This window comes from Echeneis naucrates, chromosome 13 (assembly GCF_900963305.1).
Source record: "Echeneis naucrates chromosome 13, fEcheNa1.1, whole genome shotgun sequence".
Lineage (NCBI taxonomy): Eukaryota > Metazoa > Chordata > Actinopteri > Carangiformes > Echeneidae > Echeneis > Echeneis naucrates.
In genome coordinates this window covers 4,986,743-5,013,794 of record NC_042523.1, presented here as the reverse complement: position 1 = coordinate 5,013,794, position 27,052 = coordinate 4,986,743, and the positions used below count along the sequence as shown (strand labels likewise).

The 27,052-nt window shown below is 41.5% G+C and overlaps 5 protein-coding genes across 5 annotated transcripts; 2 read left to right on the top strand and 3 right to left on the bottom strand.

Annotated features, from left to right (window-relative positions):
• The first annotated feature begins 2,953 nt into the window (after window positions 1-2,953).
• On the top strand, window positions 2,954-10,217 carry ppp5c (protein phosphatase 5, catalytic subunit). The gene is made up of 12 exons (XM_029517442.1): window positions 2,954-3,035; window positions 5,393-5,634; window positions 6,271-6,418; window positions 6,572-6,693; window positions 7,041-7,139; window positions 7,308-7,413; window positions 7,542-7,684; window positions 8,118-8,205; window positions 8,299-8,339; window positions 8,482-8,660; window positions 8,765-8,846; window positions 9,052-10,217. The coding sequence occupies exons 1-12, from the start codon at window positions 2,975-2,977 to the stop codon at window positions 9,112-9,114; spliced, it is 1,374 nt and encodes a 457-aa protein (XP_029373302.1). The 5' UTR covers window positions 2,954-2,974; the 3' UTR covers window positions 9,115-10,217.
• Window positions 10,218-10,374: 157 nt separating this feature from the next.
• LOC115053466 (THAP domain-containing protein 5-like) lies at window positions 10,375-14,509 on the top strand. Its single transcript, XM_029518199.1, has 5 exons — window positions 10,375-10,537; window positions 12,177-12,360; window positions 12,839-13,626; window positions 13,756-13,942; window positions 14,030-14,509. Exons 1-5 carry the CDS (start codon window positions 10,464-10,466, stop codon window positions 14,147-14,149), a joined length of 1,353 nt encoding a protein of 450 aa, XP_029374059.1. The 5' UTR covers window positions 10,375-10,463; the 3' UTR covers window positions 14,150-14,509.
• Window positions 14,510-18,733: 4,224 nt separating this feature from the next.
• On the bottom strand, window positions 18,734-19,775 carry LOC115052604 (claudin-3-like). Its single transcript, XM_029516811.1, has one exon. The coding sequence runs from the start codon at window positions 19,685-19,687 to the stop codon at window positions 19,040-19,042; it is 648 nt and encodes a 215-aa protein (XP_029372671.1). The 5' UTR covers window positions 19,688-19,775; the 3' UTR covers window positions 18,734-19,039.
• A 1,452-nt stretch (window positions 19,776-21,227) lies between these two features.
• LOC115052618 (claudin-4-like) lies at window positions 21,228-22,044 on the bottom strand. The gene has a single exon (XM_029516841.1). The coding sequence runs from the start codon at window positions 22,042-22,044 to the stop codon at window positions 21,385-21,387; it is 660 nt and encodes a 219-aa protein (XP_029372701.1). The 3' UTR covers window positions 21,228-21,384.
• A 2,750-nt stretch (window positions 22,045-24,794) lies between these two features.
• LOC115052718 (claudin-4) lies at window positions 24,795-25,496 on the bottom strand. Its single transcript, XM_029516999.1, has one exon. It carries the CDS (start codon window positions 25,461-25,463, stop codon window positions 24,795-24,797), a length of 669 nt encoding a protein of 222 aa, XP_029372859.1. The 5' UTR covers window positions 25,464-25,496.
• Between the last annotated feature and the right edge of the window lie 1,556 nt (window positions 25,497-27,052).

Genomic DNA, 27,052 nt, shown 5'->3' with positions numbered 1-27,052 from the left:
TTAGTAGGCAGGCGCAATGTGTCCACCTCTAAATACTCCAACAATGCACCAAGTGTGTGGCCATTGTTATTCGAGCAGAACAAATAGAATAGAAGATCTCACACATAAATAATCTTTCTTATTTGTTAGCCGTAGATAACTTAAAGTTCATCAAAGAGCATCGGTCACTGTCTTCTAACTAAATTTGTGTTTAACAGGAGCATATTACTCCCTCTAGCTATATTCTTTGCTGACATAAAAACATAGCTTTTCACTTTTAAAAGTAAATAAAACTATGGGTTCAGATAAATTATGTAAAATCTAAAAACCATATGTAGTCATCAGGACTTTCACTGCAAGCGTGGAAAGTATCAACCCAACCCTACACATAACACTGCCCTACAAAACATGTAGACGCTGAAGAAAATATGAACACAATTGCTTTCTATACCCTCCTCCAGTCTCCACCCCTAACCACCCTGCTAGTGAATCCAAAAAACACAGCAGCAAACAGAGAGGCGTTTTAATGTGGAAAGGTGAGGCCAAGCAGCAGACTTTTTACTGTAGGCAGGTATGCATCACGTTTCTTTTTCCACTTGCGTGAAATTTCCAACTCCTCGTTCCCCTTTAGCACAAATAACTTCAGTGAACATGTGACGCTTCATTTCAGGATGTTGATTTGCACGCTGGCAGATGGCTACACTGATCAACAGGAAGGCATGGAGGAGAAGCTTTGTAATGCTGTTGTATAATGGGAGCAATCCTTGCGATTTGCAGATGACTCAGAGACCATCATCAAAAAAAAGAAAGGAAGACAAATGCTTTTGGTTGGTGCAGATATCCAACCAAGCACAAGTGATAACTGGAAGTAAAAGAAAGTAGGAAGGGTGGAGCTCGAGAGGATGAGGTTTTTTTTTCTCAATTTATCTTTAATTTTGCTTGAAGTCCTTTGACCTGCCCACTAGAAAAACATGTGTTTCAAATAAGCGCGACCCCCCACAGACCCCCTGAAGTCAAGCTCTCATTAGTGAATTATTTGGACAGAGAGGAGGAGAGGAGGGGAAGTGGGACTCTGTTGTAGTTTCAGCTTCTACGAAGCACTGACATGGCATTTACAGGGAAAGACTAAAAGGGGATGATCAATGGTCTAAAAAGCTACAGGATAATAAATAGTAAAAGGGCCTGGATCAAGTCTGTGTAACATATACTCCACTCACACTGAAGCCTCATCATTCATAGGCTTGTGGCCCTGGAATGTCACTCACATTCTCGCTGACCTTCATCTGTCTCTTTCTCTTGTTGCTCATATATCTTTGTACTCCTGCATTTGTGTTTGTTTTAACTTTCTCAGGACCCCTCCAAAGCCCATGCTCATGCATTGTACACCCAAGAGAACAGCAATTTCCCTCCTCCGTCCTCTTAGCAAGCCAAATTTTCTCTGCTCTCTCCCTCCTACACTGTCTCTCCCACTCACTGTCTGCGTTTACTCTCATGTGGGGCTGAGGCTGTAACGTCACTACGTTCTAAGTCAATCTCACCATGTTTTTCTTTTTTTCTCTCGTCCCTGAAGCACTAGTAAAACCATCAGAGAAGGAGTGTTGTGGCTCAGACAAAGAGACGAGTCATAGGTAATCTTGCTAAGAGAAAGTGAAGTCACACTCTGGGGTTAGTAAGTGCTCAACAGGGGTCACAGTGAGTCACCCGACTGTTTGGCTTCTTACTCCTCACTGTGGGATGTCGCTTGTGAGTCAGGGCAGCAGACTGGACTGGGCTGTATCCTCTGTGTAAGATGGTTTCCTTAAACATATCGTATGATGTTGAACTTCTAACCCTAACCATTTAAAACCCCAAAAGACCAAACCACAAACCGATCCCTCAAAGGGAATAGACTTTTCCTTTCTGGTACACTAGAGAAATGTCTCCCTTCTGACTTCACTGCCCTAAAGATGTTTTTTTTTTTTTTTTTTTTTTTTTTAGACCAGAAACAGTGCGAGAGTCTCTGGTTAAGAAAGGTGCTTCAGCTGAAATGTTCTTCATTTAGAGCTGTGTGATGCTTTTGCGAACCAGTTATGTGAGGCTGGGGTGGATCAAGGTTATGGATGAGTGAGTAAAGTTGCAGAGATGTGCACCTGCGCCATATTTGTCCCCTCAGTGCTGTTGTTGAGTTTGGATCTGCTGTGTTCAGATGGAAGAAAACCTAAATTACACAAGGCTACATTTTACTTAATTGGGAATATATTGATGCTCAGTGAAAAAGGCAAAGCCTGAGGAAGGGGTATTTTTAAAAGTAAAGGCATAGTTCCAGATGAACAAATGAATTTTGGCTTTACAGATCACTTATGTTATCATTAAGTAAGGATTTGGTTATATTCAACATTTTAATATTTTTATGCTTAGTTCTCACCGTCAGCAGCCAAATTGTTGACTACAAATCTAACCAGTAGAACTCTCTTATTTGAAGGATAGCTCAAGGGATATTTCAGTGAAGGAGTACACTGAACTCTGCTGGTCAAAAATAGAATTACTCAAATTGAAATATTCCAACCTTTAACTTTTAAATTATTGTCACCTTTTCATACACGCTTTCATTTGAATTGGCAGAAGATAATTATTTGGTAGGGATTCTACTTGGAAACCTCCTCAAAATATCCAGCCTTTCTACAAGAAACTAAAAACCTCAACACAAGACAAAAGGAGGACGTATTTTAACACAGTGTATTATTACTATAGTTTTGCATTGGGTTTTATTAATTGAGAATGAATGCAATAAAGTGTCTTTGTCTTGACCATGGTATACAATTGTACTTTTCAAGTAATATATTTGAATAAAGTGTAGAGTTAGATTCAGCTAGAACTTTCATAGGACAAACTTTTTGGGGGCCTTTGTTTTTCCTGCAGTAACGTTTATCCTTTCCAGTTACTTTAAAAAAAAATTGCGACCTTTACGACGGTTCAGTCAATGGCGCACGAATCAGATTACGGCAGCGAGGAGAAGATGGCGGAGGGAGGAAAAGATGCAGAGTTACTCAAGGAGAAGGCAAATAAGTACTTTAAAGGTATGTTGGCAGGCCTGTCAAGTCGCTGGCTGTCGTCAGCAGTTCGTAAAAGATGAAGATGTTCCCGTACACTACAGGAGGACGTGATTGTCTTGCAACACGCTCCCGGCAGAGCCGGCAGCTAACGTTAGGCTAAGCTAACATCTCTGAGAAAGCATGCTAACTTCAAACCCCATTCATTGGATTAGCTGTTGAAGCTAACGCTAAAACATCAATGTTAAACCGAGCCCACACCCGTGTTTTGTACACGTGCCATTTCTCACATGTCGTATGTTTGCTGTTCGCGTTCATGAGTTCTTATCCAGTCGTGTTGTCGGATTATTGTAGTTTTTAGAGAGGTTGAGATGCAATTAGACATTTGTGCCGCCGGTGACGCGTCTGGGCAGCGCTGAGACACCTAAAGCTCCACGTTGTTTTTGTAATCAGTGTCTTTAAATGCCGGATATTATGTACTTGGATGTGTCCTTTCATATAATGCCGGAGTTGACCATGAAGAGGGCAAATAAATACTGATAGTCTCGCTGGACTCCCCCCTTGATCCAAGCTTTAGCCTGACTGAAGAGAATCCATCAGAATGGAGTTAACTTCTCTGCCCCCGCTGCCCTGAAACTTACATGTAAGCCGCCTGTCCCCCTCAGAGTAAAATAAAGGGGGCCCTCTCTCACGTGTGTGTTGGGGGAAGTTCGGGGCTTTTAGAGGCCTGTGCTGACTCCGTGATGAGTCAGAGCAGATGTAATAGAAAGGCTGCGTGTTGTAGTATGGACAGGATTGCTGCCTTCCGTCTATTGAACAAAATGATCAACAAGGCAAGGTTAAATATTCATCACACCGAACTGTAGTGTGGCATCATCTTTTCCAGTGTAACACTTTCCTAAAATACATTTTTACAAATGGTTATGTCATGATAAAAGGCTTCAGTAGTTTGTCTGTTGGTGAAAGCAGGTTTATGACCTGTCCATGCAGTTTGTGTAGCAACATTAGATCAAATGATTGTAACAAAATTAGATTGAATTCAATCTTGTTTGCCCAAGTAGGTAGAAGCCAGCATTTTGCACATTAAAACTTTATCACATTATCTGAGTGCTGATTTTACAAATTAATTTGTGCCAGGAAATGTCTAACATTGCTTTAGTTTTGTAGACAATAGCCATTAGTATGTTCAGTAATTAAATTAGCTGAATATGAATAGTATGTATCAGGATGAGGGCAGAACAGCGCCATAGTGGTTAACGCTGTTGCTGCACAACAAGGTCAAGGGTTCCCTTTCTCTGCAGAGTTTGCCTCTTCTCCCCATGCCTGCATGGGTTTTCTCCGGGTACTCCGGTTTCCTCCCACCGTCCAAAGACATCATGTTTGGGTTAACTGGTGGCTCTAAATTGTCTGTACGTCTGAGTGTGAGTGGTTGTTGGTCTCTGTTGGCCCTGTGATGGACTGGTGACCTGTCCAGGGTGACCCTCGCCCGATGTGAGCTGGGATTAGCTCCAGCACCCCCCACGACCCGGAAACGGATATGTGGTAGAAGATGAATGAACGTATAAGGGTGTTGATATTGGGTACTAAGTCACTGCAGCTTTTCCTCACATTCAGTTTTCAAATGCACTGGGATAATAGAGGTGTGGCTACTTCCTGACAATATGCTCACTAATCGGATTAAGGAATAGTTTTCTCTTGTCCTCGGCCCCCTCCAGAGCAAAGTGTGATGACTGTCAGCACACTGAATCGGTGTGCTTGGCCTCAAGCTGAATATTGTATATCAAAATTATTGTCATCTGTGATTTTGATTATTGTGACATTGCTTAAATGTTGTTCCTGGATTTACTGACATACTGTTTTATCACTTTAATAGAGTGAAATGAGCAATGTCTCCTCACTCTTATCATAGGCCATAACACCCACACATATTGTAGACAGAGAAGTACTGAATAAAACCACCAATGATGATGGAGAATAGAACAATATTCATAGAAAGCATGTTCATATTTTTTATACTATATATAATTGCAGGTAGTGCTCATTATTTTCTTTCAATGTATAAAATTCATTGGATTGACATGTCCATAAACAAATGAACACATTATGCTGCCATGGACACAGGTTGACAAAGTTACTCAAATTAGTCTTAACTTTATTTAAATGTCTAAACGTCAAACCCACATTCTAGTGATGTTACAGTAAAGCAAACCAGGAAATGAAACTATACCAGGAAATGGCCGAAAAATAATTTAAAGTTAAATCACTGTCTGATCATGTGTGTATTAATTAATTAAACAATTGATTGTTTCACCGCTATTTTTATTTTAGCATTGCTTACGGCTAAAATGAATTTTGTTGAATGAAATGTGATATTTGTTTTTCAGAGAAAGACTATGAAAATGCCATCAAGTATTACACAGAGGCCCTGGAGCTCAACCCATCCAATGCCATCTACTACAGCAACCGAAGCCTGGCATACCTACGCACAGAGTGCTATGGTTATGCCCTGGCAGATGCTACAAAAGCCCTGGAGGTAGACAAAAACTACATCAAGGGATACTATCGCCGTGCCACCTCCAACATGGCACTTGGCAAATTTAAGGCAGCACTTAAGGACTACGAGACGGTAAGAAATAAAACATCTTTATCCTCACCAGTCTGAACTGAGAACTCAATCGCCGATTTTCTCCAAAGAAAGAGCTCTCCATCTCTTGGCCCGTCACCACCAGTTAGACTCCAGATTCACTGCCCAAAATAAGGATTGTCCTTTAAGTCAGTCATAGTGCCAATTAGCTCCACTGTAAAGACAGTCATACCACAGCTAATTTGGTGTCAATTGTTCTTCATACTATTCTCATAACAAGCTAATTAAATATACAAGCGCTATGAAAACAAAGACCTCTAATGCTCAGAGCAGTTTATTTCACAAACTAGACAGAGCTCTATGACAGCAGAGCTAACTTCATGAAGCTACAGAATCAGAGGGATTTATACACTGTTGCTAAATATAGATTGTCTATATATTTTTAAATGCATAGGAAAGAAAATGTGTGTATCTGTGAATTGTTTTATTGTTGTACGTGTAAACTCTGCAGAGCAAATTGTTTTTTATCTAGAAAGAACGGTTTTATATAATTAGATAATTTAATACCTGATGCCTTCATTACATTTGGTTCTCTGGTCTTTGCACTATATTGAGGTCTTCCTTCATTATGAAGGGGTTTGCTTTTTATTTGTCTTTTTTTTTCTCTTCTGATGATAGGTAGTAAGGGTTCGACCAAATGATAAGGACGCAAGGATGAAGTATCAGGAATGCAACAAAATTGTAAAACAGAAGGCTTTCGAGAGAGCCATCGCCAGCGATGAGACAAAGAAATCTGTTGTTGACTCTCTGGATATTGAAAACATGAGTATGTTTCATTTATTATTGGACAAATTTATAAAAAAAAAAATTATTTATGGTCTATACACAGTTATCCTTGACTCCTGTTTAAAATGCAACAAAGTGTGGTGTGAACCACTTAATTCTTTACTAACTTAGTGATATCTCACCTGTGTTGTAGTGATTGAAGATGACTATATAGGCCCAAAACTTGAAGACGGGAAAGTCACACTGAAGTTCATGAAGGAGATGATGGATTGGTTCAAAGACCAAAAGAAGCTGCACAGAAAGTGTGCTTATCAGGTGAACATGTTTGTTCAGTACACTCATAGAGGTGATCTTACTGGTATCTGTAATTAAAGCTGTTTTTTTTTTTTTTTTTGTGTGTGTTTTTTTTTCTTTTCTTCTTTATTTCTTTTTTCCTTTCAGATTTTGGTGCAAGTTAAAGATGTTCTGTCGAAACTACCAAGTCTTGTTGAAATCACATTACAAGAGGTGAGTAATTAAGCACTGAAGGTTTGCATGAGTTCACAAACATTGTGAACATGAACAGTAGATTATTAGTCTTTAATTATTGTTTGGCCTTCATTAGGAGAACAAAGCACAACATTTTTTGACAAAATTTGATGTGTTCTGTTTCTCTATGACAGCCAGAAAAAATAACAATTTGTGGTGACACCCATGGGCAGTACTACGATCTCCTCAACATCTTCAAGTTGAACGGCTTGCCTTCAGAGACCAACCCTTATGTATCCCTTCTCTTTGTGCAGTGATCTGTCAGATTTTTAAATTGGTGATGAATGCGGGTATTCTACTTGTCAGTACTATTCTGTGTCCAAAACGACAAAAGCAGTAACATAAGCCAAAAGCCTCAAATCCAGAATTTGTGCGTCATAGTCCTTAACCACAGAATGCAGCTGTTCAATGGTGACTTTGTGGATCGCGGCTCTTTCTCTGTTGAGGTCATTCTTACCCTCTTTGGCTTCAAGCTCCTCTACCCTGACAATTTCCACTTGCTTAGGGGTGAGAACACTCACTGAAAATCTTTAATCAGCCATTTCTTTCCTATACATTTATTTTTGTTTCTGCTGTTGAATTACAGACTTTGTATCAGCCTGTCTCTTGCACAATAACAAAACTTTTACCTGCAGGTAATCATGAAACGGACAACATGAACCAAATGTATGGATTCGAAGGGGAGGTTAAGGCCAAGTACACAGCACAGATGTTCCAGTTGTTCAGCGAGGTCTTCCAATGGCTGCCTCTTGCACAGTGTATCAATAACAAAGTACTGGTAAGCAACGACAATGTGAGCTAAAAGATGTCACAAGGCTTCAGCTGGCCTCTGCTTTTAAAATGTGGATGATTGAGTTTTCCCAATAAAAGGTGATTTGTCTGAAATTTTTTTTTATACTTTAAGCTGACTTTAAATTGACCTGTTATTGCAATAAGTTATTTCACCCAGTTTTAGTGTGAATATATGAATAATCTTAAGATACAATCAGGTTTCTGAGTTGTTTAATGAAAGTGTTGAGATAAGTATGGTTCTAGATGAAATCCTGCAGGTTATTAGCAAGTTATTGTGATTTGTTGCTATAAATATCACAATTGCATAAACCTATATAACAGAAAAAAGAACAAATGTTTGCCCACCAAGACAAGATCTGCAGTGTGTTGATGTTTTTCACTGTTACTGTACATAGATTTAATCAAATTCTCCATCTCAGGTTATGCATGGGGGTCTGTTCAGTGAAGATGGTGTCACATTGGAGGACCTCAGGAAGATTGACAGGAACAGACAGCCTCCAGACTCAGGTAGGGTCATACTGTGTAAAACCGGCTGTAAGAAATCATCTGCATGAACAAGAACTAGCACATTTAAACACCTCCTCCCCCCTTTTTTCACAGGTCCCATGTGTGACCTCCTCTGGTCAGATCCACAGCCTCAGGTCAGTTGCCATCATTTCATGTATTTGATTTGAATGAGAGTATATAATTGTTTTATGTCAGAGCAAGATTAAATCCTCTGTCTTGGATTAACAATCAAGCAGACCAATTCTCTCTGTCTTTTGTCTCTTTTCTGGCATGCAGAGTGGCCGGTCGATCAGCAAGCGAGGCGTAAGTTGTCAGTTTGGGCCAGATGTGACTGAGCACTTCCTGGAACAGAACAAGCTGGACTTTATCGTGCGTAGTCACGAGGTCAAGGCTGAGGGCTATGAGGTCACTCACTCAGGGAAGTGTATCACCGTGTTCTCAGCACCCAACTACTGGTACGTGATCATGCCAGCTGACATCAAAATGTTTTACTTACTGTAGCTGTAAATACTCATTCAAACTGTTGTGTGTCTGTCTGTTGTGTCCTGTCTTCCTTCAGTGATCAGATGGGAAACAAAGGCGCGTATATTCACCTCAGGGCATCAGACCTCAAGCCAGAATTTCACCAGTTCACTGCTGTGGTCAGTAGACTTCATTTTTTAAATTATTTTTTATTTTGTGTTTAACTCTCCACTTTCATAAGACACTTACGTAGCTCAAACAAAGACAAGTAGATAAATAAGTAACAAAAACATAGGTACTGTTATCATTACCAGCAAGTAAACCTTTTCAATGGCATGTTTAAGTGTGATCTTAACTTTCTTTTTCCCTTGTTCTCCTTCACAGCCTCATCCGAATGTCAAGCCCATGGCGTATGCCAACACGCTAATGCAGTTGGGGATGATGTAGAGGTCATGCTAATCTGTCTGTGGCACCAATGACCTCCCATCCGACTCGAATCATCCCAGCTCAATTCACTCCCTCCAGTGCTTGGACATACCCTCATTCATACTTCGCCTAAGGGATCCCTTTCCCTGACAAACCTCCACTAGTTGTATGCATAAAATGCGCGGTGTAGTTCATGTGGGTAGAGATCACTTAGACCAAACGAGACCAGCCCAGTCCCAAACTGGACACATCCTTCCATGTAATCAGTTAAAACTGGAATCTACCCCCGACATCTCCATAGTCCCTGTCATGTGCTCCATCACTGGGTAAAGAAAACCACTCTGAGAGTTCAGATGAGTTTCCTGGGAGCTACTTGGTTTTTAAATATTTGTTAAACTCAGCAGATGGTATGTACCAAAGATCTGTGATGGAAATGATTGTTCAGTTTTGACAAGCTGCATCTTGTGACTGAAACCTAGCGTTGTACTGTTGGCCTGCATACACAGCTTAGAGCATTGTAAATGGGGTAAAGAGCAGCATGTCGATCAGTGTTTTTCAAACCATCCTACAATATGTCAGTCATTTTTTTTTATTTCACAGGAATCCAAATTATGATTACATGTTATGATCCCAGTCCAAAAAACAAACAAAAAAAAAAAAAAAACAAATAACCCAAACAAACAAAACATTGATTGTCTCTTGGTACACTCTGGAAGGTGCTGTTTGCCATTAGTAGTGTATTTAGCTGGTTCATTCATGTAGCTGCTAACATTTTACTTTGCACTGCTTCCTGTGGAGGAAGATACTGTTGCTCTCCATGTCCTCATCCCTGACTGTCATTGTGCCACTCACAGTCTCCTCTCCAAACTAGCTCTGGTGTAAAGGCAAACACTGATGGCACTCGATTACTGGTGACTTATTTCCCCCCCCATGTGGATGTTTTCAGTACACAAACGTCCAAAATGCAATCCTGTCTTGAAACGCACAGCTGCATTGTCCAATGGCCCTCAACTTTTTAGATAAAGTAATACACCAATGTGTATGTATATATACTGTATCATTTAAAGATTCCGTGTAATGTTTGGAGAAAATTATTGAATTAAAAAAAAAAAGTCCTGTGATTTTAGAAATGAGCCGCTATGTTTCTGAATCTCAGTGAGGATAGTGTTCATGCAGATATTCGTTTTAAGCGAGTAGAATTTACAGCCTTAGCGACGCCTTCATTTGGTCGCATGTGTTTGACGTCACGAGTCTGAACAGCTGATCGGCAGTCGTCAACCACGCGCCACGAGTTGACAACACGGAGCACGAGTTTCACCTTGTTGTGAACCCAGCAGGACTCAGAGGAACCAGAAGACTGAAACACCGACATGCCCAAATACTGCTCGGTCCCGAACTGTAGGAGCGACTCCGGGAGCGGCAGCGACAGGAAGAGCTTCTACAAGTAAGATGGTCGAGTTTAGATCAGCTCGGATGACTGCTGTTGGACATTCAAACTTTATCTCACTACCCCCGTCCCTAAAACACTTGTGTAACTAAAATGAAGAAACCAGCTCAGTTTGTTGGCTCGATCTTATTGACAGGCACTCTCACCAGGCGATCAAGTTGAAGATCCTGGTGTCTTTTTCAGAACCAGCTGTGATAATCACCTTCTCCAGGTTTTATCTTTCCAAAGGTGTCTGGCTGTCTTCATGTCACAGGCCTTCTGTTATTGCGTCTGCACCATTAATTACGTGAGATTACTTTAAATTTCAGGAATATATATGTGTGGTCTAATACAGCTCCACAGCACGTCACCTGACTGACCCAGTAAAAAAGATGAAACATAAACTGACTACCAAAGTTTTGGATTGGAGGTTTTGTGTCAGGCAGCAGTGCTAGGAGCAGGTTAACTAAACCGCCAATCTGACAGGTCATTTTATACTGTGGACCTGAGCCCTGGTTTATGTGATTGAGAGGACAGGTTGGAGTGATGTCAACATCTCCATCCTCAGGGCCAACACAATAATATCAGGCCGTGCTATGCTGACGCATGTTGCCTTTTTTAACAGGTCCACCATGGACTAGCCTGCCAAATAAAGCTTTTTATCACAAGAAGAGTTTTTTTGGTTTAGCCCCCATTTTTAGTGATTTCATTAGATCTTATATCTTTAGTCCCAATAATTAAAAGCCCCTGATGATCCTGAACACAAAGTGACCAGAAGAATAGAAGCCTGTTGACAGCAGTGAAGTTAAGTCAGGTCAAATTTAACTTATGCAGACCGCTTTTAGAAATCACAAATTTGCACTCGGTCAGAAATCTGACCAGCATTACAATGTCCTGTGTCTCAAGCCCACAAATCAGATCTGGGGTTAGGGTTAGGGTTAGCTCCCAGGAAGACAAACAAAACAAAACATCTAATCATGGTTAAATGAGTCAGAGAGCTTTGGAGGAGCAGCAGGGAGGGGTCCCTACTGAGACAGATGTGCATTGGATGTCACATGTACCTAAGCCACAAGACCACCCCTCTGCCATAAAGACCTGGAAAGAGGACAGGCAGGGGAGGTTGGTTCAGAGTGCCAGAGGGGGAAAAAAGATTCAGCTCTGCAACAGTTGGAATGAGGCAGTGGCCGGTAGAAGGAGGGACTAAAATGCCAGCATGGCTGATGGTCCAGAACAGAGAATATGGAGAGAGCATCACAGAGCCTGGCTGCTCATTCTCAAGCAAGTAAACAAACAAAGGTCCGAGAGGTAGTGGTTATAAAAACTTTTAGAATAATGTCACCTGCAGGACAACACAGAGTTGTGTAGAAGAATAAGGTTTGACAGATTCACAAAATAAAAAAAAAAATATATAGTAGCCAAGCTTTGTCTCAGTCTACATGTAGTCATACAGTACCGCCATCAACTACTGCCTCAGCAGCTACCAGAGCTGGATTTCATTGCACCACTGTAATGTCCCAAGCCAAAATGTGATGAGTCCACACAGTCAGTCAGTTGTGAGCGCTACGTCAGTTTGGAAGCAGATTTCCAAACATTTGACAGTATTTCACCTGAAGAAGCTTGATTTGGACCAGCGCCTCACATTAGTATCATATTTCAGGTTTCCTCTACAGGACCCAGTCCGACTGCAGCAGTGGCTGAGCAACATGGGACGTGAGAACTGGACTCCCTCTCGACATCAATACATTTGCCACGAACATTTCGCACCTTCGTGCTTCAGGGTACGATGGGGGATCCGTTACCTGGAGAGGGATGCTGTGCCCACACTCTTTCAGGTGGCTGAGGTAAAACCAAGAAGCTACCACTTTCATTGTTCACATGAAATTTTATGGTTGCCTCTGCAAATTATAACTGTTATTTTGCTGTAAGCTGAATTCCTGAAGAAGTTTTGATACATAGAGCATTTTTTTCAGTAAGCCAGAATTAGTTTCTTTTGTAACTGTACCAGCTCAATGAATATTTCTCTGCAGTTTTGGTTTCATTTTTAGAGAATTGACAAATGTGCTGAGGTCTTCAGCAACTGCCTCTGAAATGCAGCTCAATGCTGCATGAAAGTTAAAATACTTTTTTTTTTTCTCCCTTCAAGAAATGTCTAAGAGTAGCAGAAATTATTTGTCTATTGTCAGGTTTTTTTTTGTTTTTTTTTTTAATTGCTTGGCACTTGAAACGATATTTACATGTTTTTATTAACTTACTTATCTGCAGTTTTAATAAAGACTTGCCATACAAATGTCAGCTTTTTTTTTTTTTTCTTTCTTTTAGAAAAGGAAAGCAACTGACCAGCAAGAGAAGCCAAAGCGCCTTCGTGTTAACAGCAGTCAAAGCATAACGGTGTCAGATGACAGGATGGTGGCTGTAGATGCTGTTGAGGTAGAGAACCCATTGCACACGGTGCACTTGTATGAGATCACCATTGACCCATTGCTGCAGGGGGAAGCCAGCCTGGTCGAGTCGGCTGGTTCTGGAGAATCTGACTCCTCTCTCAGGACAGACTTGAACACGCTGGCATCGGTGGATGCAAATTTCCCGCTAACTTTATTCCACGACCTCAGCGATAGCGGGAAGAACACAGAGGTGGTAGTGATGTCTGAATGCCCCAGTGCCGAAGGGCAAGACGGGCTTATGAATGAAATCGCTGCTGCCATTTTAACTCAGAGCCACGAGCTGGAGACCAATGACTCCCCACTTGGCTCGCCAGATGAGGCTGTGGCCTCTCTTGATGTTGGAGATATGGTTTGCACCACAGAGGAGACCATAGATGTCCAGGAAGGCCACAAAACTGAAGTTATCGCCTACTTTGAGACAATACCAAATGTTTTCCCCAGTGAAAACGCCACACAGTTTACATTCTCCCCAGAAACAGTGCTTTCATCCGCTCTGAGCTCCAAGCCCATTACATCTACCCTGCCAATAGTGTCCAAACATGTGCAGGCTTCCCCCACATCCCTGGTCCTCACTGTGGAAAGGCTGGACTCAGAAGAAGGGGACGGCGATGATGGGATGTCGGAGGACAGCATCGAGCGTCAAGACCACCAGCTGGAAGAGCACTGGTGAGCACCGACTCTAAGACCAATTCAAGTTATTGCTGACCAACAGTTCAAAGTCGTCGTGCACCTTTGCCATGTATTCCTCTGTGTTAGAGTATTTATATTGTTTGTGTTTTCTTTTTCCATGAATAGCTACCATAAAAACAGCCTGAGTAAGGAGCAGCTGGAGGCTATTGTGGCTGAGCTGCAGAAAAAGGTGAAAGTGCTGCAGCAGCGTCACCGCCGGCATCTGGAGAAGCTCCTCAGTCTGGAGAACACGGTCAGCCAGCTGAGACAAAGCAACTTGCTGAACGAGGAGCGGCTACAGCTGCTCGAGCGGGTATTGATGTGACTCAAGCCAGGAGTTATTAAAAAGTTAGCGCATCTAATTGCACCTGCAATTTAACATCCTCTCTTTGTTGCATAGGCCTACATACAGACAAGTGCAGCAGTGTCAGATGCTGGTCAGACTGTTGCCATCATCTATGAGGAGGATGATGCTGCATATTTGTACACTCCACTGAATGACGCAGAAGAAAAGCTGTGAGGCCTGAGTGTGGACATCCCATCTGTGTGTCTGTCTTTTGCCCAATGCTTCCATTATGTAGCTTTTTTGGTGACTTGATTTTGCAATTTAGTGACATGACTAAATTTATGGAAAACAAAATACTACCTAATTGTGTGTTTTGTTTTATTTTGATTTGTTTTGTTTTTTTTCTGTATCTTTCAACTTGAAAAAATCTAATCTGTATGAAATGTGGATGTGGTGTGTTGGAACTGGTGTTTGCTTTACAGAACCATGAATGAGCAATATGGGACATGTTGAATGTGTTTTATAAGGGTTTTGTCTCTGTGCTGCCCTTCCAGCAACCAGTATGTTTGATTTATTAAAGTATTTTTGTTTTTGATAAAATTCATTTGAAATTAAAAATAACTTTCATTGAGGTTTGTGCTTTGTCTCTCTTGTAAATTCATATAATTACTGAAATAAGCACAGATATTACAACCAAGTACATTTATTTCCTGATGCAGTTTAGCAGAGACATTGAGTCTTAGTGAAGGGAGTTGAGCTGCCTAACATTCACTTGGTGATTTTTTCCTCTGATAGTTTATCCTTGAATCCAAACTGGCTTTCTCCTCCATGTGTGAGTGTGAGTCAGCCTTAGCTGACTTGCTGTTATCAGTATTGTCGACTTTTTAAGCAAATGTTGTCACTATCACAGTCTGTGTTTCCTTGGAGGATGTCAGAGCTCATTGTTGTGGCTAGTTTGTTTGTTATTGGCTCTCATGTCCACAACTAGAAGAACTAGTTGTTCTAGTTGTCTCTCACTCAGCTTTGCATCATCTTACTGGCTGAGCACATGGCTGGAAGTCAGGGCGGGCTGTGGTAGAGCAAGGGCTGAAGATGGTGACTGAAGTGGTGCTCGCTTATTGAACCTTTAATGTGGAAAAGATACATATTTGAAGTAAAGGCCATTTAATATTTCCACTTCAACAAAGATGTTTGACTTATTGGCAATTGAGGCTTTATTCATATTAATACCATATAGTATCAAATAATCATATACTAAATGTACATCTATCAAAGACATATATGTTAATTTATTCATGTTTTAGTTCTTGTGATAATCTTTTACTACATTACGTCTTATAAATATGCCTTCTCATGGTGTCTGACAGTTGCTTCATATCTAAAGGACACTCTCAAGTCTGTTCAATACGTCATATTCTCAGGCCAGAAGGAGGCATTCATTATTAAATAGCATCATTCATTTGTCAAGTTTCTTTTGGAAAAAGAAAAGCGGCCAGAAGTTTATTTGTCACATTAATGACAGAAAGTGAAGAAACTTCTTGTAGGTTTTTAATACGACCACATGAGGGCAGCAGCGTTGTTATTTTTATTAATTTTTTTGGTCTTCTGATTCCTTCCCTGGTCAAATTTTTCTCTTTAAGTCAGACCGGGGTTTCTCATTAGAAAAGAAATTGTTTATAAATGTAATGTATGTATACATTATATACAGCTTCATATGAAAAATCGGTCTGTATAGCTGTATAGCAGTGAAAGGAGAGCCACTCACTTTTCATAAAGGTGTTGTGGGGCTGTCACTCTTTGAACCAGCAACCATGTCCATCTGTGTTCGTCTCCCATCAGGCTACTGTCAGACTGAAAAAGCTTTAACCTCATTAATTCGATCACAAACCTGAGGGTGGTGAGAGTTTGTTATCTCGGCACAGCTGCACAAACACTGCAGGAATGTCAGGGAGGGATCTGGATTTATTCACAGGTACATTGACTACTACTGCTTCACTAGTGAGCTAATAGGCTAACACCCACAAACCCAGAGGGACTTTGCCAATACAGCTTGACCTAAGCACTGCTCTCCCTACCCTCCCTCAATGTCCTCAGTTTGTTTTGGTAACAACTAACTGGAGTTAGTCTCCTCAGAGATGCATGCTGAAATGCTCAACAATGATGTCTTCATATTTTGTTAGTCAGTCAGGTAGACCATAATCTGGTCATCTGGTCTGTTTACCTGTATTCTTTAAATTGAATGCAGCATATTCATCAATGTTCAGGTTATTCTTCAGATTTTTAATGAGAGCTATTATTCAAGCTTTTCATGACTGTAATGTAATGAACTACACTGATAATAAGAACATGATTTAAATATAAATTTTAATTATTAGTAATAATAGTACAAACTACAACTTCACCACTGAATAAATGCAACATTAATTTGTGACTGCGTGACATGTAGTCTGAAACATCTGCATTCACAGCAACCAGCAGCATGCAAAAAACAATGACTATATTAAGAGTGTGTGTGTGTATCTACTTGTAAAGCTACACAATGAAGAGAAAAAAAATATTTTCTTGATAGAGTGAGGTCATTTTTACCCAACTCCGCTTTTTGACCAACCCATAATTGTCAGCGTTTGGGCTGTAAATTAAGTTGTGATGCTTAAAGTTACCATAATATAACGTACGGCCTCACATAAATAGGCAGGTTAAGTGTTAGTGTGTGTGTTGTGTCTGCGTGTAGCGCAGTAAATTTCATATTTGTGGAAGGATTTCAGAATCAGAATGAGTCTGGTTGTGCTTTGCTCACAGATCAGAGAAATACACATGGAGGTATAAAAACTAAACTTAGCTGCACACAAAGACTGCACAGCTTAACGACAATGTACTGCAATTTATTACACTTCAAATTCATGTTATTTTTGTTGTGTCAGCTCCTTTGTGAGCCTGTTCGCATTTGGATTCACGTTTTGTTTCCCGTTCCAGGTGAGAAACCCCAGTTCCCACTGAATGGACACAGTGGCTCTGTTATTTTCAGGAAGGAGGCGGAGGGGGGTTTCTTTCTCTCTGACTTCAGCTGCCAGGCAACCTTTCTGCCCTTCACATTCCCCAGTATCGGTCATGTGACCACAGTTCGGCCACTGGCAGCGGAGCATGACCACAGAAAGCCTTTTTCTCCTCAGTCGCCAGGTTTAGGTATTTGATGAGATTCAGTTTCCTTGTAGCCTGTGGGATTTCTGGTTTACCTGGCTGCTGTTTGCTGGTACATGATTGACAAAATTTGGGGGCTTTTTTCAAATAATGAAGCTCTTAACCCTTTTCACAGAAAAACATTGAACCAAAAACCATGACAGAAAACACTCAAAGACAGTAAAATAGTGGGGATTTTAAAACCTGGAGCATTAAACTTCATTAAAATCAGCTGGTCATGTTAGTTTTAATACATTTACCATAACAAAAAATACAGTTTTAACAATGTTGACCTCACTTGAACTGCTGAACACAAATCAAAATTTTACTTACACAACATAAAAGCCCCTTTCTTAACATCTTAATATGTCTTATGAATTAAATCCATTTATGAAAATGCTTGTTACATGCCTCAAAACTCAGATTACGCATCCAATGATGACACATCATTACTGACCAATGGACCAAATTGACTCATGTTCATTACAAAGTTTATACAAAGGAAATTGTTTATCCAATACTCATCCAAATAAAATGAGCCATGTTCTGTTGTTATTTACTGTAATCATGACCAGATGTCAAGCAATTCCTTGTTCTTTGTGTGAGGCAACACTGACACTGGAGTAAGAGACAGCAGTTGGAAAGTAACCCGATAAGGCCTCTCCTATATTTACTATGAGATGTTCATTAATGTTTTAAGCTGCTGCCTTCATCAGGTGTGACTGTGTGTGTCTCTAAAACAAGGCCCAAAGATTCATGCCTTTGACAGAAACTCTGACTGATGCAGTCTCCATTGCTAAATGCAGCTCACATATTGAAAGTTACACATCTGGGAATCTGCATCCAAACTGGTTCCCTGGCAGACAAAGTCACTCAGTGAAAAATACTGAGTCCTCCCGATTCAGTCAGAAGTAAGTGTGTGGTGATACGTGGCAGCTCTCAAAAACTGATTTGTAATTGTATTACTATGTGGCTGGGTTTTAGAAAATAGCACGCCAGATTCATCCAAGCATGCCATCATAAGTCATAAGTCCAAAGGGTAAGAAGAAGCATCCTGCTTGGCTTCTCCACTCCTCTGTGCCTACTCTTCTCACCTCCTCCCCTTAACTGATCCTGTGGCTAATTGTTCAGCGTGTTTGTGCTTAAATTGCCAGTTGGACGTAACATGGCCCTTAGGATTGAATGTCAGGGTACTCTTACGAAGACACCTGCATCAGACAGACTCCGTCATTTTGGTGGCTGGTTTTCTGAGTCATGCTGTGATGACTACACTGACGAAACCCTAAATGGAGCCTTGTTGTCAAAGTAGTGAATGAAAGACAAGACAAATAGTATCTTGAACGAAAACTTCATGTTTATTAAAAAAAAAAAAAAACATCACTTATGAGCAGTAAATATATAATATACAAAACACAAATATAATATAATGTGTTCACTGCCATCTGACACACTGCTAAAAGCTGTGATTATCTGTTATGACTGTATCAATCAATACTACAGGGTTGTTTTTTTTATACAATGTAATGCTGCAGCTTCATTCAACAAATTTAATTCTTACATTTTGTACACTGATCTGCCTCATTATGGAGGTGGTCATAGAAAAAAAAATTCAGTCGTAAACATTAACAAGTAAGGGCTGCATAAAAAATACAACATGGTACAAAGATCATAATATTGTTAACCATAAAAAAGACAGAGAAATTGAGAAACTCTTTTTGGTTTTTGTTTTCAAACAAACAAACAACAACAACAAAAAAACACTCAAATGTCCTTTGCTGATGACTTCGGTGTACAAGGAGTAGAGCATGACTCAGAGATACTTCATATCAGAGGCAAATTCAAACACATCTGTCGTTGTGGAGTCCCCGTTTCCTTTCTCTCAGTTCATCCCCAGCTGGGTGTGGAGAGAAGGAATGAAATCAATGTCTTTTCCCCTTCGACCTTTATTCAAACATAGTCTTTCCTCTCTAACCCTGGGCCTCCTGCAGACCGTGGCGCAGAGTAGGCCATTCTCGAAGGGTTGTATCTGGTCTCACGCGGCGGACAGGAGCAGCAGAGGAGTCCACCGCCAAGAACCAAGAGGGCAGCAGCAGCCCAGCCGATGTACAGTGCAGCCCCCAGTTCTCTTCGCTGAGCATCAGCAAGCAAAGGGTTGTAGAAGTCCCTGATGATGGTGTTGGCCGACCACGAGACGGGGATGAGCTGCATGACTCCTGATATGATGAAGAAGACCCCAGAGATGATCACCACCTTGGCCTTGGATGCCTCGTCCTCAATGCAGTTGGTGCACTTGGCCCCGGCAATGGCAATGAGCACGGCCAGAATAGCCAGCAGGATGGAGATGACAGTGAGGGCGCGGGCGGCTTGGAGGTCGTGGGAGAGGGCAAGCATGGAGTCGTACACTTTGCACTGCATCTGCCCTGTGCTCTGGACCACGCAGGCCATCCACAGGCCCTCCCAGATAATCTGAGCTGTCACGATGTTGCTGCCGATAAAGGCCGTCACCCTCCACATGGGGAGGGCGCACGCCACAATGGCAATAATCCATCCCAAAATACACAGAGAGATGCCCATCAACTCCAGCCCTATAGACATCCTGACTTCCTCTGTTGCTTCTGACTGTGCGTCACACCTGTGAGGGGAAGCGTCAACAAGAGACCTGTAATCCCAATTTGTGATCAAGTTAATTTCAGGCTTCGCGTGAGAGTGTGATGATCTGTTGCTTCGACTTCAACAGTATCCTTTATAAAGCCGATCAGGTGTGGGGGTGGAGTCCTTCAAGGAGCTGACATCACAAAAGGGGGAGGACAGACCTGGACACTCAGAGAAGTCTCTGCTTTCAGCTTACATTGCCAGCCTCACAATAGGCCCAAACACAAAAAGTCCCCTTTACAGCTAAAAGAATACAGATTTCTACTGTGCATTTGTTACGAGAGCAACAATTTTCCTGTGCAATTGGAAAAAGAGGTATTTAATCTTTTTTAGAAATGATTTATTTATATTTGTACACACCCCACTGCAGAAACACAAGTTTTTTATTATGCCAATGACACAGAATACAATGAATCGATTTCCCCAGAACATATTGACCGATAAAAATCAAAGTAACATGTGGACAACAGCTTAATTATTAAGAGCTCACACACCAGGCAGATCTTCCAGCGTGTTATTTTTAATGACTAATAAATGAAGTATGCCTTCCACCTCTTAGTAAAAGCCTCCTTAAACTTGTTATCAGTGCTGTGTGGTGAAAAGCTTCATCCACCAAAAGACACATCACTTTCACTGACTGACCTGCTTTTTGGAGACCAAGCAAACGTTTTGTTTAAAGGAGCACTAACTCCTCCAGTCGAAGTAAAAGTGAAATAACTTGGAGTTAAGAGGCCTCGCCGTACACCTGACCTGTTATGCTATGATAGGCCCTAATGATGGTCTGTCTGTCCTTGAAATTCTTTGAGGCTTGGGGCTGTCTCCCTAAAAATGGCCCTTTAGCATTCTGTGGCCTCGTGTTGATAACTGCCCTCCCCCACCCTAATTACCCCCTCTGACATGAAACGGGCCCATTGTTTGGAAAGGCACGGCAGATAGTCGAGTGTCAGGAAGCTGACAAAGCAGTGGTTCTTGTTATCATGGAGCCATAAGATATCCAGGAGACTGTAAGGTGAATAGGTTCTCCAGCTGGGGAGCGAAACATTTCTCTTTGCACACATCGATCCACAGATCAAGCATCTCCCTGAATGTATTTTTGTTTATGTCGTTACATTTGACCCACAGGCACAAGTTTTTTCTAATAGTGCGGTCAAATGTGTGACTGACAATCTTCCCTGACATTTTCTCTGACTCGTTCTCTGTGCTCACATTGTGCAATAAAGCAGTGGTCAGCAGTTTCAGGGCTCTGGCTACATACTGTAAGAGGTCCCGGCAGAAACCGGTGCGTAAAATAAAAAGTCTCCTAGCCCTAAATGATAAAAGGAACAGACAGGTTAAATCAAAATAAAAGATTTTAATGGAAAAAAAATCAACATTAAATCAAGCATAATTGAATGCTCACAAAATGCAGATAATGAAACAGTGAAGTCCAAAGTTTCTTGACATGTAAAAAACTACAATCACCAGTTTTTCAAGTTTGTGTAACAAAGTATATGTTTAAGCATAAAATAATGGGTATAGCACATCACTAACAAACAGTGAATACCAACAGTGACAAATGCACAAAGTTTGTTCGAAGGGACATTTGGTGACATGAGCTTTTTCTTTGTTTCACCAAGAATACGCACTTGTGTTTCAGTTATTCAGACATAGTCCCTCCGGCTGTTGTAGCCACTTGGGGCGATTGACCTGGTTTGGGAGTACATGACATTTGCTGGAGGCCTGTACCTTTTCTCAGGTTGTGGGGGGCAGCTGGAGCAGAGGATGCCCCCGCCAATGAGCAGAAATGCAGCTGCAGCCCAGCCCAGGTACAGAGCTGCGCCAATCTCCCTCTTCTGTGCCTCAGGTGTGACTGGACTGTAGAACTCCATGACGATAGTATTGGCAGACCAGGACACAGGGATCAGCTGAGTCAGGGAAGCCAGGATGAAAGCCACCCCAGCACCTATCATTACCCGAGCCTTAGCTGTCTCCTCTTCCACACAGTTGGTGCACTTTGCTCCCATAATTGCCACCAAGATTCCCACAATGCCCAGCACGATGGAGATGACAGTGAGAGCACGGGCAGCCTGAAGGTCGGAGCTCAGAGCCAACATGGAGTCGTGGATTTTACACTGCATCTGACCTGTGCTCTGGACCACGCAATTCATCCAAATGCCCTCCCAGGTCGTCTGCGCTGTCACTATGTTCACTCCAATGAAAGCTGACACTCTCCACATGGGCAAGGCGCAGGACACGACGGCTGAGATCCATCCCAGCACAGCTAGTGTCACTCCAAGTATCTCTAATCCCGCTGAAGGCATGTCTGTACCACACAGGAGTCAATGTGCACAGATGTCCCGTCCAGACAGAAGCAGATTCAGTGAGTGTGCTCTAGAGAACTGGTTGTTCATTTAAACGGCACATCTCTTCAGCAGAGGGTGGAGTTACTTGGTCATTGGCCAGCGATGGGTTCAAACATCTCCTGTCCCACCTTGTTTAGATGGCCCCAAATCCAGCCTTGGCATGTAAACGGCTTCAGCTTAATCATTCAACCTGCTCAATCCCGGTAGCGCTCCCATCTGAGGGGAGAGTAAACAGGGGGCCTGCATCGCAGCTCTGGAGTGGTTAAAGGATAACAGACATAGTGCAGATCTCTGGATGAATGATTGAAAGTGGAAGGCTCAGTCTCAACTGTTGGAGGTTTCCTATTGTGTCTGCGTCAGATTCAGAGACCCACACAAATCAGATTTGCTTTAATTATTCCTCATTTATATGGGCAAAATCTAACAAGGCGAAGGCAGAGGAAAAGGGGAGCATGGTGGAAGTGAGGAAAATGTGCTCATCCTTTGGAAACCAATGGGATTGCAGTTAATATTTGCAGTGTGTATTTACAAAAATATCCTGTGTGCGACTCAGTGTCCTTCCAACAAATTTAATAAAGCATGGCCTCCATCTTTCATGTTACTGTAGCCATTATTTTTCATAGTTTTAGCATGAAGCTTTTTTTAAATACAAAAATTAAGGTGTTAATAAGAAATGAAAACATTAATGAATACTGAATAATAAATAAATAATAAAGTTCTTTGTAATCAATTTTTTCCCCCCTCTTGCTCTCATCTTTAGCTTTTTCCTGTTTGAGGTCACGGCAGCAAATCAGCTCTGTGACTTGCATGTTTGATTTGGCTGCAGTTTTTACGCTGGATGCCCTTCCTGTCACAAGTCTCCCCATTTACCTGTGCTTGCACTGGTTGTGGCTGGGGTTTGAACCCAGGGCCTCTGCATGCAAGGAAGGAAGGCACTCTGCCACTTATGTTCAGCTGTGGTGATAAATCTTGAGGGTATGTTGCGTTCATAAAACTGTCTCACTTGTGATTTGGGAGGAATTAACTGACAACACAGACGAGAAGAGCAAGACAATCGGCATAAACAACCTGTCCATATGGCCATGGTCTGATAACGTGAGTGTTTCTTTCAGGACACATTTTTTCTAGTCATTAAAAAAGCGAAGGGGGGTAATGTGTTGGAGGGTGACACACTTTTATGTACATGACTGGGGGCTGGGTTTGGTTCTTATCAGTGTCCTTGTTCAGAAGGTCGCTTAGTGCATCAGATGTTTCAACCTCAGTTAATAGGTGCCACAATAAAGAAAGAGCTCTTCAATCTACCCTCTGACCTCTATCAGTTCTCTCAGCATCCCTCATCTTAACGGGATTAAAGCTTTGCCAACTGTAGATTATGATGATGTACAAATCCAGGTTCCAATAGTTAGTTGAAAAAAGGAAAGCTTTTAGATAAAAACACTACAAACTCCAAAGCCTGTCTTCATCTATTCAACTATTGCTACGAGGAGATGATGAGCGTATATTAGTACAAATCTTTCTTGAACAATAAATGTATATTTAAGTCTTACATGTTGAGATTAACCAGAGAAGTAGCTAGTGTTGACTATATGCTATTTAATCCATCAAGCTAGATACACACGAGCAATAAAATTGTAACACACTTGTGTAAGCTCCTGAGGGTTAGTTCTGGTGGGTCTCTCTATGCATTTGCAATTATTATGACAATTGTGTGAGTGTGACAGCGGTCAAAGGGAAAGAGAGTACAGGACAGATGATCGCAGAGATGATCAAATTATTTGATTTGTTGTTTGCTTAGCTATCTGATGCTGCAATGCAGCTCAGCGGTCAGTCAAAGGGAGTTCTCAGTATATTCAGAAACCAGTTTTTTTATTCTTTTTTTTTATTATTATTTCTTGCAACCAATGGTTTCGAATAGCCCTGCAAATTTGTGTACCCTGCATAAACTGTTAGTGGAACACATTTTATAACTAAACAATCTAATTTTGTTTTCCTTCAGAAAATTACATTACTCAAGTCATCGTCTATCTGCAAGACCTACCAATTTCGTACAACGAATAAAGAGACATTTTGTTGACATTCTGTAAATCTTTGAGCAGCATTTGGAGCCTGAGTTCTAAGTTAGCTGATAAACGGGGCCTTTGTGGCTCAGTTACAGTCTCGGTTACGTCCCCTTACAGATAGAGACTTTTATCTCTGATTCATTTTCACTCTCGTAAATGAAGGGAAGCATAAGGTGCTCTAAAACAAACGCGCTATTGTTCCTTTCCTCCATTTGCACTGAAATAAAACACCTATTTTCAGTATGTACCAGTGCAGCTCATGTTGCCCTTTTTTTGCTGCTTACTGAAGCGCTTCTGCATAAAGAATGCTTGTACACTCCCCATTAAAGTGCCACAAAGTGTTACAAACTGCAACTACACAAGCACCATGAAAAGCAATGATAGTTTTATTCACCATCTTGTAAAAAAGTTGCTTTAGAAACTTAAAAACACAGTTTAAAAAAGCAAAAGTCTGTATGGGAAATCACCTTTGAAAACATATTAAAAGCAACAGGATTTGCCGACCGCTAACCAAAAACAATCAATAAAAGCACACCATGAAGCATGCATACTATATTTCCAAGTTCCATATGGTACATTAAAATCCATGCTAGCATCCATCCATCCTCTGAATACAGTGTTAATGCTGGTTATTGGTGTGTCGCAGGTTTATACGTAGTCTTTTCTGGTGTATCCATTAACTGGCATGCTTTTGACAGCTGAGTAGTCCACCTGGAGAGCCGCGGTGCCACCGCCACTTGGTGCTGTGACTGATTTGGGAGGACAGGAGCAGCAGAGCAGGGCCCCCCCTAAAATCAGCAGGCAGGAGGAAGCCCAGCCAAAGTAGAGAGCATTACCAAACTCTCTCTTCCCCGTCTCCGCAAGCAGCGGGTCGTGAAAGCCCAGGACGATGGCGTGGGCTGTCCAGGACACGGCCACCAGCAGCAGCAGTCCAGCCGCCACAAAGGTCACTCCAGCAGCCACCACCAGCCGCGGTTTGCTGCTTACATCCTGGCTGCAGTTGGTGCACTTGGCACCAGCCACTGATAGGCTGATACCCACAATGCACAGCACCATGGAGATGATGACCAAAGCACGAGCCGCCTGCAGGTCTGCTGGCAGCCCAAGCATGGATTCGTGCACTTTACAGTGCATCTGGCCTGTGCTCTGCACTGAACAGTTCATCCACAAGCCTTCCCAGATCACCTGGGAGATGACGATGTTCTGACCGATGTAGGCAGCCACCCGCCACATGGGCAGGCCACAGGCCACCATCACCCCCAGCCAACCGGCCACAGCCAGGATCATCCCGAGGATCTCCAAGCCTGCAGAGTACATCGCTGGAGCTGCGGACAAGGAAGAAACAGAACAAGATTCTCTTCCAGGGCTCTGTGGATAGAAGGCCTTCTGTGTCCACAAGCTCAACCCTCCTCAGATGAAGGCGATATCAGATCTCATTGACTCAAAGTCCTGCGTAAGACTTGTAGTGAGAGAGAAAGGGAGAGGGAGAAACAGATTCTACCTTCTTTATAGAGCTTAGATGACCGAAGGTGGAGTCAAGGTGGCATCATGTTTACCCCCAAACTAATTTTGCATGTGGAATATTGCATATACCTTTTCTTTTTGGCATCTAAATTATCTAATTGAATTGAAAGAGTTTAATGAAAATGTTCAAGTATTTTTTATAACAGAAAACAATAAAACATTTTTAAATAATGGTTGGATGACATTGCTGTCTCACATCCAGTCCACATTTTCAGAGCAGTCATTCATTGTCTCAGAAATGATTGTTCTAAAATGCAAATTAACCAACATTTGAATTTGAGACGGAGTAGTATGTGTGTATCTCTGACATGTGGCAACCTTGAAAAAAAAAAAAAAAAATGCTGAATCACCATCTGAATGAGACCACAGCAGAGGCAAAGAAGCAACAATGACAGGCCTTGTTTTTGTTGGTCAGCTCCATAATCCCACCTGGGAGGGAAAAATACACTGAGTATAAGTTAACAGCCTTATTGTCAGGCTGCATGGCTGAGGAGTTTTTGCTTTAAATGATGGTATGTGTTTATTTATTCATGAAATTGATCATCTGAGAAGGTCAGCCTTGCACTCTATGATCTGGTATAAGGAGATAATACTCTTTTGAGTCTCAATGAAATACACTGTTGCAAATGTTAAACCATAAAAACATACCTGCTACTTAATGATGCGTCTTGTGTGCAACTAATCTCCTAAGTAAATCTTCCCTTTGTGTGACCAGTTATTGGGCAACCTCAAAGGACAGAGAACACATTTAGTTTTAGCTAGAACAGTTTCTTTGTGAGAGAGTCCATTAGAATTGTTAGATTTAATGAAAAAAAAAACAACAACACACAAAAGACCCCAAAGCAATTCCAACAAAAACATGAGCCCTCGCTCTTCAGTATTCTCAAATATGTATATCACTGCCATTCTGTCTGTATGTGAATCCATACTGGACTTGATCATGCCGACCAGTTGTTAACTGAAAAAATAGAAACAGTAGCAGGTGGTTTCCCTAAAGGCGACAGGACCTCTGAGGTGAAATGTCTGTCATTACAGGCTTTTCTTTAACTAACAGGGGTCACAGTCAGAATGTGCATCCCTGCTATCTTGTGGTCAACTTCCACACACACACACACACACACACACACCCTCCCTTACAGGTGTAGTCACACACACCTGACAGGACATTAGCATTCATTTAAATTTGTTATATTGCAGTTATTAATATTGCAGTTATTACAGTTATTAAATATCAGCTCTTTTCTCACATCAGCTTGAATATTCTTGCCCTGTTCAGAAACAAACAGGCTTCTTTTTTTATTTATTTATTTTTTTATTTTTTTTTTTTTAAACATCCTGAGTGACTATGAGAAGTATTACCAATACAGCAGGCGACAAAGGTT